The sequence below is a fragment of the Oryctolagus cuniculus genome, chromosome 14 (assembly GCF_051225735.1).
Source record: "Oryctolagus cuniculus isolate XC-2025 breed Fujian yellow rabbit chromosome 14, ASM5122573v1, whole genome shotgun sequence".
NCBI lineage: Eukaryota > Metazoa > Chordata > Mammalia > Lagomorpha > Leporidae > Oryctolagus > Oryctolagus cuniculus.
This window is the reverse complement of record NC_142880.1, coordinates 1,085,128-1,103,262: the sequence shown is the minus strand read 5'-3', so window position 1 is coordinate 1,103,262 and position 18,135 is coordinate 1,085,128. Positions and strand designations below refer to the sequence as shown.

Sequence of the window (18,135 nt, the reverse complement as noted above, 5' to 3'; positions counted from 1 at the left end):
TGCCCCCCAGTCTACACCCCTGCAGGGGGAAGGTGGGTCATCACCTCACCCACGCCCTCACTGATGCCCCCCTAGTCTACACCCCTGCAGGGGGAAGATGGGTCATCACCTCACCCACTCCCTCACTGATGCCCCCCTAGTCTACACCCCTGCAGGGGGAAGGTGGGTCATCACCTCACCCACACCCTCACCGATGCCCCCAGTCTACACCCCTGCAGGAGGAGGAAGGTGGGTCATCACCTCACCCACACCCTCACTGATGCCCCCTAGTCTACACCCCTGCAGGGGGAAGGTGGGTCATCACCTCACCCACGCCTCACTGATGCCCCCCAGTCTACACCCCTGCAGGGGGAAGATGGGTCATCACCTCACCCACGCCCTCACTGATGTCCTCTAGTCTACACCCCTGCAGGAGGAGGAAGGTGGGACGTCACCTCACCCACGCCTCACTGATGCCCCCCAGTCTACACCCCTGCAGGAGGTGGAAGGTGGGTCATCACCTTACCCATGCCTCACTGATGCCCCCCAGTCTACACCCCTGCAGGAGGAAGGTGGGGACGTCACCTCACCCACGCCTCACTGATGCCCCCCAGTCTACACCCCTGCAGGAGGAAGGTGGGGACTTCACCTCACCCACGCCCTCACTGATGCCCCCCTAGTCTACACCCCTGCAGGAGGAGGAAGGTGGGTCATCACCTCACCCACGCCTCACTGATGCCCCCCAGTCTACACCCCTGCAGGAGGTGGAAGGTGGGACATCACCTCACCCACGCCCTCACTGATGCCCCCCAGTCTACACCCCTGCAGGAGGTGGAAGGTGGGTCATCACCTCACCCATGCCTCACTGATGCCCCCCAGTCTACACCCCTGCAGGAGGTGGAAGGTGGGGTGTTCCGATCGAGCATCTGATGCCTCCCACACCACGGACTGCAAGTGCTTTGTCAGGCACAGCAAGGTCGCGGGAGGCGGCACCCTCGCAGATGGCCCCTGCTGTCCTCTCTCCGCAGAGTAGATGGACTGGAAGGAGAACTCAGACTTCAGCTCCCAATAGATTCCAATCACAAATATGCCCCAATTACAACAGGAATTAACCCCCAAGAAAAGCGTCACAACGGAGGCACAAGACGGACGCCAGCAAGTACGAGACCCCACGGCCAAAGATGAAGACGAGCTGAGCAAACGCGGAGCAGGCAGCCTCCAGGGGGAGGAGGACACTGCCGCGGGGACCGTGCCTCGGCCTGGTCCACAGTGAACGCAGTACCCACCCAAGTCCTGGACGCACAAGCTCAAGGTCCGAGGGAGATGCAGGAGACCAGGAACGGTCAGTGGCAGGGCAGGGGTCCTGGCCTCGTGGTTACGACGTCCACGACCCACACCGGAGGACCTGGCTGCCACGCCTCCTCTGGCTCCCGCCCCCAGCTTGCTGCCACTGCAGACGCTGGGTGGCAGCGGGGATGGCGCTAGTGACCGGGTTCTTGCCGCCCACGTGGGAGACGTGCATGAGTGTCCAGCTGCCAGCTGCAGCCGTGGCACAGCCTCAGCCATTGCAGCCATCTGGGGAGTGGGCTAGCAGATGGGAGCCCACCCCTCCACCTGGCTCTCAAATATGCAAATTAATATTATCCATAAAGGACCAAAGAAACCTTGACAAAAGGAAGAAAAGAGTGCGAAGGCGCTTCCCAGCCCCACCTTCAACGACGCAGAGTGAACTCCGCTGCACAGGGAACTCTGAACAAGCACAGAACTTGGTTGCAAGGATGCTGGGGCCCGGAGCAGGAGCCCTCACGGTGTCCACACACACGGGGAGCTGGGGACCCCACCTCCACTTCTCCCATACACAAAAGTGAACGCAGAACCCAGGCCCTAACGTAGAAGCTGAAACCACACACCCGCACGAGCACACCTAGGAGTAAATCCTCGGGGGCTGGGGCCAGCTAAGATGCCCGAAGCACAAGCCATGGACGACGTGAGAGAGATGAACGGGCTTTCTCCGAACGACAGCTGTTGGGCAGCCAGAGTCGCCACGACAGAGAGAGAACACAGCCGGGAGAGCGGGAGGAAGTGCGCGAGCGCTGCGTCTGACCGATGGCGGCACGCCGAGGGCACGGACAGCACCGAGCGCTCAGCCGCGAGACACACGAGCTGCTCTCCACAGACAGGAGCGCGTGGAAAGACGACGCCATGGCACCACGAGACGCCACCGCACACTCCAGGATGTCCACAAAGATGCTGCTGAGCACACGTGGACCCCGCAGCTGCGGTCGCCACTGGAGCAGCTGGCAGGTGCTCAGGACACAGCCCAGGGCGACCACAGGACCCAGCGAGTCCACTGCCGGCAGGAACCCACAGAGTAGAACGGCCCGAGCTGCCACCCTCTGAGGGTGACTGCGGACAGAAACGTGAGCCCCCAGCACGCAGCACGGCGCCTGGAGAGCACAGCACAGCGTGGCACGGCCTGCATGAGAACAGACACGAGAGGCCCACGCATACAGCCAAAGGGAGGCTTTGCAGTGTGTGCCTGGATCGTTGTAAAACCACTCTGCCGGGGCCGGCGCTGTGCCATAGCAGGTAAAGCCACCACCTGCGGTGCCGGCATCCCATATGGATGCCGGTTTGAGTCCCAGCTGCTCCGATTCCGATCCAGCTCTCTGGTATGGCCTGGGAAAGCAGTCGAAGATGGCCCAAGTGCTTGGGCCCCTGACCCGCATGGGAGACCCGAAGAAGCTCCTGGCTCCTGGATCGGTACAGCTCTGGCCATTGTGGAGTGAACCAGCGGATGGAAGACCTCTCTCTCCCTCTCTCTCTGCCTCTGTGAAACTCTGCTTTTCAAACTCTTAAAATCAAAAAACAAAAACAGGGGCCGACACCATGGCTCACTTGGTTAATCCTCTGCCTGCGGCGCCAGCATCCCATACAGGCGCCAGTTCTAGTCCCAGTTGCTCCTCTTCCAGTCCAGCTCTCTGCTGTGGCCTGGGAAGGCAGTGGAGGATGGCCCAACTGCTTGGGCCCCTGCACCCGCATGGGAGACCAGGAGGAAGCACCTGGCTCCTGGCTTCGGATTGGTGCAACGCCGGCCGTGGCAGCCATTTGGAGGGTGAACCAACAGAAGGAAGACCTTTCTCTCTGTCTCTCTCTCTCACTGTCTATAACTCTGTCAAATAATAATAATAAAAAAAAACCACTATACCAGGGAACTGCTTAAATATAAGGAAGACGGAATTTAAAAATGTTCGTTTTGGTTAAAAAAATTTGAAACCCATGCAGGTTTTTCCTAACGGGCATTTTCCAGGGTGTTCTGAGGGGCATGCACAGTGAGGGGCACACTTCTGCGTGCGAGCGGCACAGCACGACCTCACGTAGGCAGCGGTGCTGCCCAGGTGCAGGAGCGGGAGGGGTAGTACCGAGAGGTTCATAGATACGACCTCACGTCGGCAGCGGTGCTGCCCAGGTGCAGGAGCGGGAGGGCTAGTACCGAGAGGTTCGTAGATGCGCATGGCACTCTCGACGCTGCTCTACTTCAGCCCTCTGCACAGGATGCCAGAGCTGGTGGCGCGCAGTCAAGCAGTTCCCTAGAACGTGAACAGACGGGGTCAGGGTCGCGGTCCGCGCTCTGCGCTCTCCTAGAGGCAGCCCCCAGCCGGGCCCCGCGGGCGGTGCAGAGCAACCGACTATGAGCACCCGGCAGTGCAGCCTTGTTTCATTTTAAGTAATTATAGGTGGACAATCAGGGTGGCTGGCAGGAGTAGCAGCCTCCATGTGTGTTCCGGAAAGGTTCAAATAGGGATGATGAACTGGACACACTGGGTTAGTAAAACAGCCTTGGGGGCCCTGACTAGGGAAGAAGCGAAGTTTCTGGTGTAATTTAGGCCTCACAGGAGGACCTCGGCTGTGAACGGCAGAAGTTGGGCAACGTCAGCAGCCTGGGTTCACCCAGCGGCCACTTCCCGCCACCACCTCGCCACCTGTCACCTCGTCACACAGGTGATGAGAACGTGGGTACAAAGTGCACACTCACGTGTGGATGAACAGGAATGGGTGGAGAACTAAGCATTGATAAGCAACGGGCTTGGATATCAAATACTCTCCAGGTCAAACTTATCACGCTTCATTTTGCCAGTTATTTTTCATCAAAAACGATCACAAGTCAGTTTACAGATGTGACGTGCCATGAGACAGAACGGACACTTCTAATTTTTAAAAAGTATCCGTGTCCTGATTGTCAAGTTGAGGTAGACCATTCGGCTAAATACTCCCCGGAAAGACCACCCTTGCTAGGAATGCAAAGGTTCAGCCGTCAGAGCAAACGGCCGGTCACTTAAGCGCTGGCACATCTGACGTGCAGGCTGGGGGAGTTCCCTGCTAGGGGTGAGCTCTGCCGCGTCCAAGGACCCTCCGGTCGAGGCACCTCACACCCCTGGGTGTCCGTGAGCGAGCACAGGGTGCCAGGCTGCACACTGCGTCAGCCCAGGGTCGGCTGTCCTAAGTCCCGTTAAGCACCCCCCAGCCCCCCAGGGTCTGAGGGAGAGAACGTACACACATCCCGGGGCCGACCACCTGGCAATGAGCGTGTGTCAGCTGGCTGGACTGGGCCCCAGCTCGGGTGGGCAGTGTGCTTCTAGGAACACCCGCTGCTGAGGTCACAGTAAATGACCTCACAGCAGCTCAGAGGCCTGCGGGTGCCTGCTGGGCACCTGCTCTCATGCTCCTGCCCGCACAGGCAGAGGGACACGGCTGAGCGGCCACTTCTCCAAGTCACTGTGACTGCCACACCCAGGCCCTGGCAAGAGCAGCGTCCCTGGAGCTCAAGGGATGGAGACGTCGGGGGGATGCCTGCCCGGGTGGAGGAGCAGAGGCCACAGGGAGACTAACTGGCCGGGACAACGTCCCTGAGTCTCTGATGGGGTAGCGACTTTCCCGGTAGGAAGCGGAGCAGCGGCCCCGCCCAAGAAACGCTCCCAGCTGCCCGTCCTGCTCAGGTTCAGGCTCACGCTCGGCATGGCCGCAAGCCGCACGCCTGGCCCTCCCCACAGCTCAGACACCGGGTCAGACCTCGTGACGGGGGCCAGGTAGGGAGCTGGTGAACACCTGCGTCACGGCCCTGCGCCACCAACGCCACACCTCCTTCCCGTGATGCACCTGAGCCACCTCCATCACACAGAGACCGTGATGTGTGCTGAGACCACGCGGAGACGCCATGAAACCTCCCCACCCCACGCACACTGAACCCTGCCCAAACCCCACCCGCGTGTACCGGCCCCTACCCGACAGGGGCGCTTCTCCCCACAGGCTGCCGCACTCACTGCCGGGCGTGCACAGTCTCCGGGCTCCCACTCCCGCACGCTGCGTCTCTGCTGTGAATTCTCTCACGCCGAGACAAGAACTTGGGATAAACCCCGCGGGGGCTCCTCCTCCGTCTGGCAGGGGTCACGCTCCTCCCAGTCACCAGACTGTGTGACTCCTGCCCGCTCTCTCAGAGCGTCCGTGTAAAATCTTCATTAATTGTTCATTATTGATTGATTTAGGCAGTGCACACACAGAGATTTCATTCGTTGGTCCACTCACCAAACGCCTGCAACAGCCCCTGCGTGGATGGAGGCTGGGAGCCAGGAACTCCACGTGAGTCTTCCACAGGGGTGGCAGGGACCCAACCACGTGAGCCATCACCAGTGCCTCCCACGGTGTGCGTGAGCAGGAAGCTGGACTCGGGATCTGGAGCCGGGACTCGAACTCAGGCCTCTCATATGGGAGGCAGTGTCTTTATCAGTAGCTTAACCACTAGGTCGGGTGTCCACCCTTGTGTGTTTTTTTTTTTTTTTTAATTCTTGCTTTTTAAGCAACTGTCTGTATCAGATGATACCAAACTCAATACTTCAAGAGCTTTCAACAAAAATCTTTCATTTTGACAAGAGGAACAAGATCAACACCAAACACAGACAGATGAAATACTCTCGTGTGAGCTTCCCGAACTCTCACGAGGAGAGCTCAGTGTGCAATGAGCCCTGTGGCTACGGCGAATGCCCCCTTGCCCAAAGGCACCGGAGAATCGTGGCGGTGGCCGTGACACTGGCCCTGGAGCGCTCACGGTGGCACGGCCGCCGACACAGAAAGGCCAGAGCAGTCAAAGGTGTTTTGTCTAAAAATGCCTGCCAAAGACCACCGTCTCCCAGCTGTGGGACTGCTGCGTGTTCCTCCCTGGGAGCGCACGGGCTCCGTGTGGCGGCCAGGGAAAGCAGTGGTCCTGCTCTCAGCAGCGACTGGGGAAGGGCAGCCCTTGGGGTGGGAGCAGCAGAGAGCCCCCTGTGGACAGACCACAGGGCTGGGGCCAGATTCCTCGCCCTGCCCTCCCCAGGACAGACACGGGCACTGCCAGCCACCACAGGGTGGGGCCAGAAGACAGCAGGGGCCAGGTTCTTTGTTCTGCCCTTCCGAGGACAGAAGCCCCGAGAGGAAGCCCCAGCGGCTGGGTGCACTGCCCTCACACCCGAGCCCCCCAGGCTTGCCAGGGGGAGGAGGGGTGGGGGGCAGGACGCCCACACAGAGCTCTGCCCACTCGCCTTCCTGGGTGACGGTGAACGTCTGCCTCGCTGTTGACTGACATCTGGCGGGAACCCTAGGCTCCCAGGCCAGCAGAGAGCGGAGGAGGGGGCTTGAGCAAGCTGCCTGCTGTCGGCTTCCAGCTGCTTCACTGAGCGGAAGTGCAGGCAGCTTGGGGCACTGGGACAGGACGCGGCCAGAGAGGGATGGGAAGACGTGTCCAGGGAGTGGGGTGGCCGCGCAGCATGGCGGACCCCTGGATCCTGCTTTGCGGTGGGAGCCCACTGAGACGGCGCTCAAAAACTGGCAAACAGAGCTAACAGGAAACAGCAGAGAAGAAGAAAACTATGCAAGTGGAATGAATCCGCCGGCTCATGGGTCTCGTCTCCAGCATGACCCCTGTGTCCCCAGTTAGAGGGCAGTTAGGAGACCAGGGCACCAGGACAGAGCTGGGGGAGCTACAGGGAGAGGTGCCTGCCTGCCTGCCCACAGTGAGCTCAGAGCAGAGGGGAGAGAGCCGGGCTGGTGGAAGGGAGGTCACAGAGCAGGGATGGGGCCCCCGCGGCTCCGCTCGGAGCCTGGGGCCGGGAGACGGCCCGCTGGTGGTTCTCACCAGGCACAGACAGCAGACGGCGGGATGCAGACAGTCACCAAGTGTCCCCACGGCTCCCACCCGCAGTCCACTGTGACAGGCCGGGCAGGTGACAGAAGGCAGAACCAGGACCGGGGCAGCGCGTCCGCGCCGCAGCCTCCTGGGGCGCTCAAGACAGACCTCCATGGTCGGTGACCACAAGGCAACAGTCACCCCGAGTGCCGACGCCCTCGCTCCCGGGGCAGGAAACTGCTCAAAGAAGAGCGCAAAGTACAACTGGGCGCCCATGCAGGGGTCATGTGCAGCACGGGAGGGAAGCCTCAGGACTTCCGGGACCCCCATGTGCACCCTACAGTGCGCCTGAGGCCCTGGCACGGCAGCAGGCACAGAAGCTATGCAGAAGGTCGCCCTGAGGCTCGGGGCCCGAGCAGAGGGCTGCAGCCCCGGCTCGCGGACGAAGCTCCCCCGGGGCCCCGAGCAGAGAGCTGCAGCCCCGGCTCGCGGACGAAGCTCCCCCAGACGCCGGAGCAGAGGGCTGCAGCCCCGGCTCGCGGACGAAGCTCCCCCGGACGCCGGAGCAGAGAGCTGCAGCCCCGGTACACGGACGAAGCTCCCCCGGGGCCCCGAGCAGAGAGCTGCAGCCCCGGCTTGCGGACGAAGCTCCCCCGGGACCCCAAGCAGAGGGCTGCAGCCCCGGCTCGCGGACGAAGCTCCCCCGGGACCCCAAGCAGAGGGCTGCAGCCCCGGCTCGCAGACGAAGCTCCCCCGGACGCCGGAGCAGAGGGCTGCAGCCCCGGCACGCGGACGAAGCTCCCCCGGACGCCGGAGCAGAGGGCTGCACTCACGAGCTTCCTCTTCTTGAATCTGGACGTTGACCATGTCGATGCAGTTCTGGATTTCATTCCAGCTCAGGCTCTCCTGCCCTTGGGCCGCGGCTTCCAGCTTCACCGACAGCAGCTCGCTCGCGTACCTGCGGGAGGGAAAGCGACGAGGGCGCACGTCAGGGACGCGGTCCCGAGCCAGCCCGGAGCTCACAGGAAGGCTCGCGTTACATCCCGAGACACCTGCTAAGGAGAGCACCTGAGCTTCCCGCCTGGCCTGGGGGAGGCTGGGCTCTGCCTGTCCCCGCACTTCCATCCCTGCAGTGGCCAGGACACAGCTCAGCTCCTGCAGCCCTCGGCCCTTCCGCCATCAGAGTCTCTGATGGAGTTTCTTCACCTTCCCCGAATGCGAGTGTCGAGAGGTGTCCCCCAGCGCAGCCCTGAAGCAGCTGGGCGACAGGAGCCTGCCCCGGGGACGCCATGCTGGGACCCTGCAGATCAGACCCTGACCACCTCTGAGGAGCCAGGAGTGAGGACAGCCTGGGGCTCCGCCCACCTGCCACCTGCCCGTCCAATCCTGTCTCCTGTGTCCCCACTGCGGGACATCACCCCTGACCCCAACCCTCGACCCTCCTCCCTGCACACAGCCCTATGGAAAACAGCCTTTGGTCAAACCGTAGCTATTTTTTTTTCTTGTCTGGAGAAATTTTAGGGAAAACTCTATCCATCTTGAATACTACTAAAAATCTTTCGTTTCTTAAAAGCCAACTTTACTGCTTCAGAATGACAAGGACAACTTTAGACAAAAGTAGAGAAGCCCAGGTGTTCTGCTTGCTGTCCCACCTGTCCCCCAGGGAGCAAGGAGCAGGCCTCTAAGTCCACACGGGCCTGTTCTGGGGCCAGCCACAGCCACCCACAGAGCCGGGGTGGGTGGGGACAGGGCGTCCGAAACACCTGAACCAGACGTCACCCAGACGCTGGAATATTTGCGTGCCTGTTACAGGTTAAGTTCCCTTCAGCTAGAAATCTGAACCCAGGAACTCCCTGGGCATCGTGTGCCTGTTCACAACGCTGTGCACTCAGAGCAGAGACGGCCTGTGATGCCAGATGAGTCTGCAACCACGTCCTGGCTGTGACCAAGCTGCTCACAGTCCTGTGTGCCGGCAGGGGTGCTGCCACGCCTCCCGGGGCGCAGCGTGGGAGAAAACCCCTGCTCGATGCAGCAGTGGCGCTGGTGGCTCCCCGTCCCCCCACTGCAGGCCTGGAGCTGGCCACGGGCACGCTGAGAGTCAGCTCAGAAAACTTGACTGTGCCGCTAACAGCTGACGGCCAACACTCATCAGTCACAGTGGGTGTGGAGACAGGCAATGGCCAGCGTCCCTTCCAGAATGACCGTTCCACGGGCACCTGCTGGGTCTCGCGGGCTTTTCACGTGCTGTGTCTAGGTGATGGCCGGGCAGGGCGAGGACAGGAAGCTGCAGGCGGAGCACAGGCCCACAGCTGCCCACAGCTGCCCCTGCTGTCTCAGGATGACAACCAGGGGCGGGGACGTGGTAGGAGGGGCAGGCTCCTGACCTCTGCTGTGCACCTACCCGTGACCCCTGCCCAGCTGCGGACTTGGCAAGTCCAGGGTCAGGGACGAGCAGTGCTCTGGTGTGCAGACCTCACCCCCGGGGGTTACCGGCATCCAGCGGGGGTCACCGGCGTCCAGTGGTGCTCGCTGTCTCACCAGCCTCTCCCTTGGCTCCTAATTCTGACGGGTCCACCCTCTGCCTGCGTCTGCTGCAGCGACTCACAATCGCACACACTGCCTCAGGCGCATCTCAGGAACTGGGACACAGGCACCACGTGGCCTCCGCCCCCACTGGGTTCAGGAGCCTGGCGTGGCTGCAGGAGTGCAGGCTGTGGCACAGCCATCCTACCGTGGGGTCTGTAGCTTACAGACCACCACTCGGCAGAGAAACTGAAGAACTGACCCGAGGGCTGAGCTGTTGTGTCCTGGAGCAGCCCGAGGGAGGCGCTCTGAGCAGCACCCTTATGGGCAGCAGTTCACGCCACCCTGGGTCCCTGTCACAGGGCCAGCGTTTCGGGGGCATCTGTCCGACAGGGAGGCGTGCGAGACACACGAGGCGGGCAGGTGGCGCCCTGTGTGGGGAGGCCTGCCGCTGCCGGGCACCGGGGGGTGGCTGCCCTTACCGCTGCACGTGCGCCTCGTCCAGGTTGTTGAAGCCTGCGGCAGGGTTCCTCAGCTGGCTCTGCACCGACTCAAGGTCATGGCTCCCCAGGGCCTGGTTCAGCAGAGCCACGGCCGACAGCATCTCCACCGCGATCGACAGCTCCTCGTGGGCCAGGTGGTTCTGCAGGACACACGTGGCACGTGAGCGCCAGTCACACCTCTCGCGTGGGCAAGGGCAGAGATCTTTAGATCTTTAGAGAGTTCTTTACTGCTTTATTTGAAAGGCAGAGCTTCAAAGAGAGGGAGAAACAGGGATCTTTCATCGGCTGCTTCCCTCCCCAGACGCCCACAACAGCCATGGCTCGGCCTGGCTGAAGCCGAGAGCCAGGAGCTCCACCTGGGTCCCCGACGTGGGGGCAGGACCCCAGCACGTGGGCCATCTCCCACTGCTTTTCCAGGTGCATTAGCAGGGAGTGGATCAGAAGCAGAGCAGCCGAGAATTGAACCGGTGCGCAAATGGGATGCTTGCCACACGAGCAGCGGCCAAACCCACTGCGCCACAGCGTCAGCCCAGAAGGTCAAAGATTTTCCGGAGTCAGGCCGAAAGGAGTTCCTGGCCATCAGATTCCAGGTCCTTAAAGAACAGGCGAGGGCTCCTGGGTCTCAGGCAGGGGCCCACTTTGGGGCCCATGTTCATCACGGCCAGCAGCTGAGCCTCCCCGACACCTGTATCTCCCACGCGACCCCCTCCTGGCTGCACTGGCTGCCGTGGGCAGAGCCATCCCCCGGACTCACTCCAAGGACGAGGCCAGCTCATCCCTGCTGACCGCGAGGGGCGCGCGTGAAGCAAGGGCAAAGGACAGGACAGAATGTCGTCTAAAAGTCTCTGCCCAGACACAGGTCAGGCTCCCGGAGCCGAGGACACTGACCCAACTGCCGGAGCTTGCACTCGCCTTCTCCCAAATCATCAGCGAGCCCAGTTCTGAGAACGCCCGAGGCAGGCCCGAGGCAGGCCCGTCAGCCCCCCGGGGGTACATGGGACCCGAGACAGGGCTGACCCTGGAGGCGCAGGCCCCCTCCCCGGGCCCCCGCCTCAGCTTCACCAGCTGACAGCAGGTGAAGAGAGAGGAGAGAGAGGGAGAGGAAGAGAGGGAGAGGGGGAGAGGAGAGGGAGAGGCAGAGGGGGAGAGGAGGAGGGGGAGAGGGGGAGGGGGGAGAGAGAGAGAGAGAGGCAGAGGGGGAGAGGGGGAGGGGGGAGAGAGAGAGGGAGAGGCAGAGGGGGAGAGGGGGAGGGGGGAGAGGAGAGGGAGAGGCCGAGGGGGAGAGGAGGAGGGGGAGAGGGAAAGGGAGGGGGAGAGAGGGGGAGGGAGAGGAGAGAAGGTGAAGGGAAGAGAGAGAAAGGGAGAGGGGGAGAGGGAGGAGGAGGGGGAGGAAGGGGGGGGAGGAGGAAGGGAGAGGGAGAAGAAGAGGAGAGGAGAGAGAGACAGAAGGAGATGGAGAGGCGGAGAGGGGGAGGGAGGGGGAGAAAGGAGGAGGGGAAAGGGGGAGGGGGACAGGGAGGGGGAGGGAGAGGAGAGAAGGTGAAGGGAAGAGAGAGAAAGGGAGAGGGGAGGGGGAGGAGGAGGTGAAGGGGGAGGAGGAAAGGGAGAGGGAGAAGAAGAGGAGAGAGACAGAGGGAGAGGGAGAGCGGGAGGGGGAGGGGAGAGTGGAGGAGGAGGAGAGGTAGTGGAGAAGAGGTAGACAGGGAAAGAGGGAGAGGGAGACAGGGGGCGGAAGAAGGAGAGAGGGGAGAAAGGGGTGGGGGTAAGGAGAGGGAGTGTGTACTGCCCTGTGTGTACTGAGGGTGAACATGTGTGTGTGCTGCGAGCAGTGTGTCCTGAGAGTGAACATGTGTGTGCTGTGAGCAGTGTGTCCTGAGAGTGAACATCCCTGTGTCTGCTCTGTGAACAGTATGTCCTGAGAGTGAACATGTGTGTGTGCTGTGAGCACTGTGTCCTGAGAGTGAACATGTATTCTGTGAGCTGTGTGTCCTGAGTGTGCACATGTGTGTGTGCTGTGAGCTATGTCCTGAGTGTGCACATGTGTGTGCTGTGAGCTATGTCCTGAGTGTGCACATGTGTGTGTGCTGTGAGCACTGTGTTCTGAGTGTGAATATCCTTGTGTCTGTGCTGTAAGCAGTATTCCTGAGTGTGAACATGTATGTGTGCTATGAGCTGTGTCCTCAGTGTGCACATGTGTGTGTGCTATGAGCTGTGTCCTGAGCGTGCACATGTGTGAGCTGTGTGTCCTGAGTGTGAACATGTGTGTGTGCTGTGAGCTGTATGCCCTGAGTGTGAACATGTGTGTGTTGTAAGCTGTGTCCTGAGTGTGAACATGTATGTTGTGAGCTCTGTGTGTCCTAAGTGTGAACATGTGTGTTATGAGCTCTGTGTGTCCTGAGTGTGAACATGTGTGTTGTGAGCTCTGTGTGTCCTGAGTGTGAACATGTGTTGTGAGCTCTGTGTCCTGAGTGTGAACATGTGTGTTGTGAGCTCTGTGTGTCCTGAGTGTGCACATGTGTGTGTGCTATGAGAATTGCTCTGAGTGTGACCATCCCTGTGTCTGTGCTGTGAGCTGTGTGTTCGTGCTCTGTGATCTGTCTCCTGTCCATGGCCTGGCTCCTCTTTGGTGGACGAGTGCTGGCTCTGACTTCTAACACTTAACAGTCATCCGTTGTGTTTCCTGAGAACTGTCATTTTTATGTTTGACATTCAAGTCTGACAGATGGTATGTGTGGTGAGTCACTATTTGTGAGATAATGGCTACAGCTTGAGAGAATTTCATTCATTAAACGATTCTTTGCCCACCTCTCTGAACACTAGCCTTCTCACATTCTTGGTTGCCCAGCCAGACTATTCACTCGGTGTGCCTGCTTCGCTGACATCAGTCCTGGCAGCCTTGCTCTTGCCCTGTCCTTACATGAATGCCACTGTTTGATATTACTAGCATATCAAGGAATGTAATTCTACAAAGCCCACAGCTATGAGCTAATGCTGTTGGTTGCAGACTTCTAGAAACGCAGATTTACATTTTATTTTTTAAATGTCAAAACATTACATATTTAAAAAAAATACTTCAGGGGCTGGCATTGTGGCATTGCAGGTACAGGCACTGCCCATAATGTGGCCATCCCATGTGGGCACTGGTTCAAGTCCCAGCTGCTCTACTTCTGATCCAGCTCCCTGCTAATGTGCCTGGAAAAGCAGCAGAGGATGGCCCAAGTGCTTGGGTCCCTGCACCCACTGGGAGACCCAGATGAAGCTCCTGACATTGGCTGGGCCTAGCCATGACCACTGTGGCCATCCAAGGAGTGAACCAGCAGATGGAAGACCTCTCTCTCTCTCATTCTCTCTCCCTGTAACTCTTTCAAATAAATTGATAAACACATTCATTAAAAATTTTTAAAATACCTCAGTATTTAAAAGATTATCCAAAACTCTTCAAAGTCACACAGAGACTAGGAACAACCCCAGTCCCGTCTCCTGATGCTGTTCTCCATGTCTCTGTGTAGACGGCAGCGGGGGTGCAGGATGGGTGGACCAGGGAGGCTGGGAGTGGCACCAGTTCAAGACTCTACAAGGCCACTTCCTGTCCTAAATGCCTCCATACAGCTGGGACATGACCTGACACCGCTACAGCCGGGGTCACCTGATTGCTCCTGGGGGTGACCCTCTGACATCCAGCGTCACCTGACTTACCCTGGGCTCTGCTCCTGGGGGTGACCCTCTGACACCCGGGGTCACCTGACTGCTCCTGGGGTGACGCTCTGACACCCGGGGTCACCTGACTTACCCTGGACTCTGCTCCTGGGGGTGATTCCTCTGACACCCGGGGTCACCTGACTGCTCCTGGGGTGACCCTCTGACACCCGGGGTCACCTGACTGCTCCTGGAGTGACCCGCTGACACCCGGGGTCACCTGACTGCTCCTGGGGTGACCCTCTGACACCCGGGGTCACCTGACTTACCCTGGGCTCTGCTGCTGGGGGTGACCCTCTGACACCTGGGGTCACCTGACTGCTCCTGGGGTGACCCGCTGACACCCGGGGTCACCTGACTGCTCCTGGGGTGACCCTCTGACACCCGGGGTCACCTGACTTACCGTGTCACTCTGTTTCTGCAGGGTGAAGAGTTCGCTTTGATAGAGAGCAGCAGCAAAGGAGTAAACAGTGGGCAGCTGGGCCTCCGGTCTCATGAGGGCGAGCAGCGTGACCTCGGGGTCTCCCTCCCGAATGGCAGCGTTGATGCGGTCCACCGCGGCCAGCCCTGCGGGGGTTCACAACCCGTCACAATGTCGGCTCTGGGATCCCACCGCTGCCCAACCTGACACACATTCTCCCCGGGGACTGCAGGACCTCTGCAAAGCAGGGACGCCAGCTCAGAGATCCCAGCCGTGTCCGCCGGGCAGCTGTCTGCACGCGGACCCAGCTGAGGGAGCACGCTCCAAGCCCATCTCTCTGCAGTGCGGCTTCCCCACAAAGCCCACCTCTCAGGACCAGCCCTGGCCGCACCGCTTCCCTGCAGGCTGCACACAGCCCCGCCCTGGGGACGGATCCTGCAGTCGCTCACAGCTGGGTCCGGCCCGCAGGGCGCTGTGAACCTCGCACACACCAGCAGCCTTGCCTCTGACCCTTCCAGGAGCCGGCACCACCCACAGTGAACCCACGGCTCGCTCCCGGACACCCTGCTGCGCTGTTCCCAAGCTGGGGCTCTCTACCAGGCGAGCACCCACGTACGAGACCCGACATTCCGGGACCAAGCAGAGGTGCCCGGAACCAGCACGTTCTGCATTTCCAGGGCACACAGACGGCGTTTCTGACCCAGCGGGACAGCGAGTGACGAGTGCTGCCACCAGGCCAGAGCAAAGCAGGTGGAGCCCCACAAGGGGTGCACGTGGGCTGGTGGCCCCACAAAGGGTGCACGTGGGCTGGTGCTGGGGCACGGCAGGTGAATCCACCACACGGAATGTCTACACCCGTATGGCACACCTGGCATCGAGTCCCACCTCTGCTGCCGACCCAGCTCCCCGCTAATGCACCTGGGAAGTCAGCATGGGACCACTGTCAGCCACGTAGGAGACCCCAGTGGAGTTCCTGGCTCCTGACTTTGGCCTGGCCCAGCTCTGGCTATTGTGGTCATTTGGGGAGTGAGCCAGCGGACGGAAGACCTCTCTGTTTCTCTGTAGCTCTGCTTTGCACGTCTGTGACAGGTACAGCAGCCCCTGGGCTGTGGCAGTCACGCTGGATTTCTACAGCGCTTCTGTGCTGGGCTGCTTGTTGGCCACCATGGTCCTCGTCCTTTGTGACAAGATGATGAGGGACCTAAACGTACTCACAGGGGTGTCCTTCAGCCAGGACTCAGAGATGTCACTACGAAACAGGAGACACTTAGGGCGACGGAATCCTTCAAGCCTGAAAACAGCCACTAGGGGACCGGGGGCCTAAGCACTCCTTCCACACTTAGCAGTGACATCACACAGGAAGGTCAAGGCTGGCCGCGTGCCTGTCATCCTGCTCCGGGTGCCCAAGGCCTAGCAGCCACCGCCCACAGGGCTCTCGGGAGCACCCTGCGTTCCCTGGTTCCTGCACGGCACGGCATGGACTGGACGATGGGATGCGAATGACATCCAGGACATCACATCCGAGACCCCTACAGAAAGCACGCCTTGCAGCAATGAGGTGAGCTGCCCGTGCGCACGCTGCGTCTAACAGGATCTGCAGCCCTGCTCTTAGCAAAACACACTGTGCGATGAGTGAGACGTGGGGGACCTGACACTTCACGACTGCACGTCGGAGCCGAAGCCCCCGACAACAGGTCCTCCTGCCCTGCCAGCGCAGGGGCGCCCCCGACAACAGGTCCACCTGCACTGCCAGCGCGGGGGTACCCCGGCACGTGCACCCAAGAACCTGCTGGCCGGGGAAAGTCTCATCAGTCACTACTCTGCCAGATTTTCACGCATTAAACTGTCTTTTTTTTTTTTTTTGACAGACAGATTGGACAGTGAGAGTGAGAGAGAGAGAGAGAGAGAGAGAGAGAGAGAGAGAAAGGTCTTCCTTTTTGCCGTTGGTTCACTCTCCAATGGCCGCCGCGGGCAGTGCATCGCGCTGATCCGAAGCCAGGAGCCAGGTGCTTCTCCTGGTCTCCCATGGGGTGCAGGGCCCAAGCACCTGGGCCATCCTCCACTGCACTCCCTGGCCACAGCAGAGAGCTGGCCTGGAAGAGGGGCAACCGGGACAGAATCCGGCACCCCGACCGGGACTAGAACCCGGTGTGCCGGCGCCGCTAGGCGGAGGATTAGCCTAGTGAGCCGCGGTGCCGGCCCTAAACTGTCTCACTTTCATGACGTGAGTAAAATATGCCCCCCAGCGTTTCTTCACGACCCCTCTTCAGTTCAGCTGGAGCCCACGTTTCAGACGGGGAGAGATGGAAGGCGTGAGGCACAGTTAGAGCCAGCACACACGGCAACACACTGCAGCGCCTCCAGCCGCTTCTGCCGTCAGTGCAATCCTCGCAATGCCTGCCGCTTAGAAATGGGGGACGGGGGTGGGAAGTATAGCCTCCATGGCACCCCTTGTGATCAGGAAACCGTGACAATGAACAAGGAGTTAAAGCATCCCCCTGGCCCCAACATGAAAAAGAGGACTTGTTCCAGTGGCGTGGCCAGCGACATCTCACAAAACAGAGCGGCAAACGCCGTGGCACCGCTGCCTCCCAAGCTTCTGCAGCCCCGATGTTTCCGGGGAGACTAACGTGCTCCTGGGACCCAGCACAAGGACATCTCGGCCCCGACACACAGCAGAAAGAACTGAGGATCTAGCAAGAAGAACAGAACATGAGCGTGCACCTCTAAGCACTCCCCGTAAGCTCTCTGCAGCGTGGTGGGGCACGAGCCACAGCCTCCCCCACGCGGCCACAGCAACCTGCTCTGGGCTTCTGAACACGGGAGACCCCCCCCCGGCAACGTGGAGCACGTGTCTGAGGAACACCCACCGGCGTGCATCCCTGGGGGGCGCTGAGCACAACCAGGGACACGCAGACTCGTCGGAAGGGGAACCAGGTCTGGGGCAGGCTGCCCGGTGGACACGCCCAGCTTACCCAGGGCAGAGGGGTCACCTGCTTTGCCAAGTGCACACAACAGTGTCCATAGGTTCTGATACACACGGGGTATTTACAGCGATCAAGGAGGGAGAGAAAGCTCAGACAGAAATCTAGGAGAAGTTCATTTTCATAGAAGATTGTGAAGATTAACAGAAGTACCAATGTATCTAACTTCCTGTGTGCTGGTTATAACCCCAATATCCACAGAGACAACAGAACACCATCACATACCAGGGCCTGGAGCTCCAATATTCACTACCACAACAGGGCTCCACCACGTATCAGGGCCTGGACCCCAATATCACAGTGAGAACAGAGCTCCACCACGTATCAGGGCCTGGACCCCAATATCACAGTGAGAACAGAGCTCCACCACGTATCAGGGCCTGGACCCCAATATCACAGTGAGAACAGAGCTCCACCATGTATCAGGGCCTGGACCCCAATATCACAGTGAGAACAGGGCTCCACCACGTATCAGGGCCTGGACCCCAATATCACAGTGAGAACAGAGCTCCACCGCATACCAGGGCCTGGACCCCAATATCACAGTGAGAACAGGGCTCCACCGCATACCAGGGCCTGGACCCCAATATCACAGTGAGAACAGGGCTCCACCGCATACCAGGGCCTGGACCCCAATATCATAGTGAGAACAGAGCTCTACCACATACCAGGGCCTGGAACCCCAATATCACAGTGAGAACAGAGCTCCACCGCATACCAGGGCATGAACCCCAATATTCACTGACAACAGAGCTCCACCATGTATCAGGGCCTGGACCCCAATATTCACAGTGAGAACAGAGCTCCACTGCATACCAGGGCCTGGAGCCCCAGGATTCACTACTACAGCAGAGCCCCACACAGAGCCAG

At 60.2% G+C, this 18,135-nt stretch overlaps 1 protein-coding gene across 1 annotated transcript in view; it reads right to left on the bottom strand.

Annotated features, from left to right (window-relative positions):
* Positions 1-18,135, bottom strand: part of IQGAP2 (IQ motif containing GTPase activating protein 2) — a 187,791-nt gene that overhangs the window by 81,593 nt on the left and 88,063 nt on the right. Inside the window, 3 exon segments of the mRNA NM_001082161.1 lie at positions 7,972-8,096; positions 10,144-10,304; positions 14,264-14,427. Coding sequence (NP_001075630.1) covers positions 7,972-8,096; positions 10,144-10,304; positions 14,264-14,427 — 450 coding nt within the window.